This window comes from Dipodomys spectabilis, unplaced genomic scaffold (genome assembly GCF_019054845.1).
Source record: "Dipodomys spectabilis isolate Male_0828 unplaced genomic scaffold, ASM1905484v1 ptg000616l, whole genome shotgun sequence".
Classification (NCBI taxonomy): Eukaryota; Metazoa; Chordata; class Mammalia; order Rodentia; family Heteromyidae; genus Dipodomys; species Dipodomys spectabilis.
Genome location: NW_024871293.1, coordinates 107,221 through 108,526, shown reverse-complemented (window position 1 = coordinate 108,526; position 1,306 = coordinate 107,221). Strand labels below are relative to the sequence as shown.

Here is a 1,306-nt window from a genome sequence, read left to right as displayed (position 1 = left end):
GCCTGCACTCAGCTGGAATGGATTGAAGCTGTGGCTTAAATACATGTACTGTTTGCTAATTCCTAAAACCTCAAACTTTAGTTTTTCCCCCCTTCATAAAAATGTTCTTTCAGCTGTGGAGAAGCTAATAGTTGTTTACAATTGTCAGCCTTTTAAAAAGCACTAATTTGTTCCCTTAAGAGTGCAAATGTTATTCTCCGTCTTCCCGGAGAATAACAAACAACACATAATATATGCTCCCTCCATGCCAGCAGCTTTTCAGGCTGGGGATTCCATCCAGGTCACCATGGGGCTTTCGTCTTTCATTACAAGTTCAGGATTTCTGAAATTCCTTCTTCCGAACTTTTGATTTTGGTGCATTAGGATTTTCTTGCTTGTAGAAGGCCTTTAACAGTTCCACAGCTTCCTCAGCCCGATATCCAGGGATGCGCTGAAATGGTTTTCCCGTATTTGGTAAGTCAGCAGAGGCAACATTTAGAACGGAGCCACAGCCACCAAATCGTTCATTCTGACAGCCGTAGACGACCAGCGGGATTTTCATCAGGCTGAGAGCAGCTGCACACATAATGCAGGGTTCCACAGTGACATACAACACGGTATGTTCAAACACAGCAGAAAGACTCTGGCCATTTCGTTGACACCAATCTAGGACTTGATCAATGGCCACCATTTCTGCATGTCGAGTAGCATTTTTGGTTTGATTCACTTCATTTCTTCCCTTCCCCACGATTTCATTGTTGTAGACCATAAGACAGCCAACAGGGACTTCGGTATTTTCAAGGGCGTCTTTGGCCATGCGCATCGCTTCCTCCATCCACCGTGCCGTCTCCAGGGCCAAAGACACGGCGGTCGAGACGCCCGGGGCTGGCATGGACGCTGCCAACGCCTCCGCCTCCATCCAGCTGGGTTAACACACAGCTCTGACCCGCGGGCCTTCCGGGCCGGGAACCAAGTATTTATCTTTTTAAATTTAAATTTTTGTTTTTCTATATTTTCTGGTTTGTTTTTTTTTCTTAATGTCTCTCCTATCATTCTGTCCAATCCATTTCCCTCTCTGAGATTAGGCCTTGGTTAAATTCACTCTCATCTTACCTCGCCACCACCCTATAATTCTATTTTTTCCCACATTTCTCCCTACATCTAATAATTTCTGGTTTGCCAATTTTTTTCTTTGCTATTCTTAGCCCATTAATCCATAGTTGTTTGATGTTGAATAGATTGTATCTGTTGAACTAGATTGTGTCTATAGCCTTTTGACTGTGCAACTACCAAACTTTGGTTGATGCTTGCCTTAAAATTATGTTCT

The 1,306-nt window shown here is 43.6% G+C and overlaps 1 protein-coding gene across 1 annotated transcript; it reads right to left on the bottom strand.

Annotated features, from left to right (window-relative positions):
- Positions 1-241: 241 nt before the first annotated feature.
- On the bottom strand, positions 242-841 carry LOC122101021 (tRNA-specific adenosine deaminase 2-like). Its single transcript, XM_042671389.1, has one exon. The coding sequence runs from the start codon at positions 812-814 to the stop codon at positions 314-316; it is 501 nt and encodes a 166-aa protein (XP_042527323.1). The 5' UTR covers positions 815-841; the 3' UTR covers positions 242-313.
- Between the last annotated feature and the right edge of the window lie 465 nt (positions 842-1,306).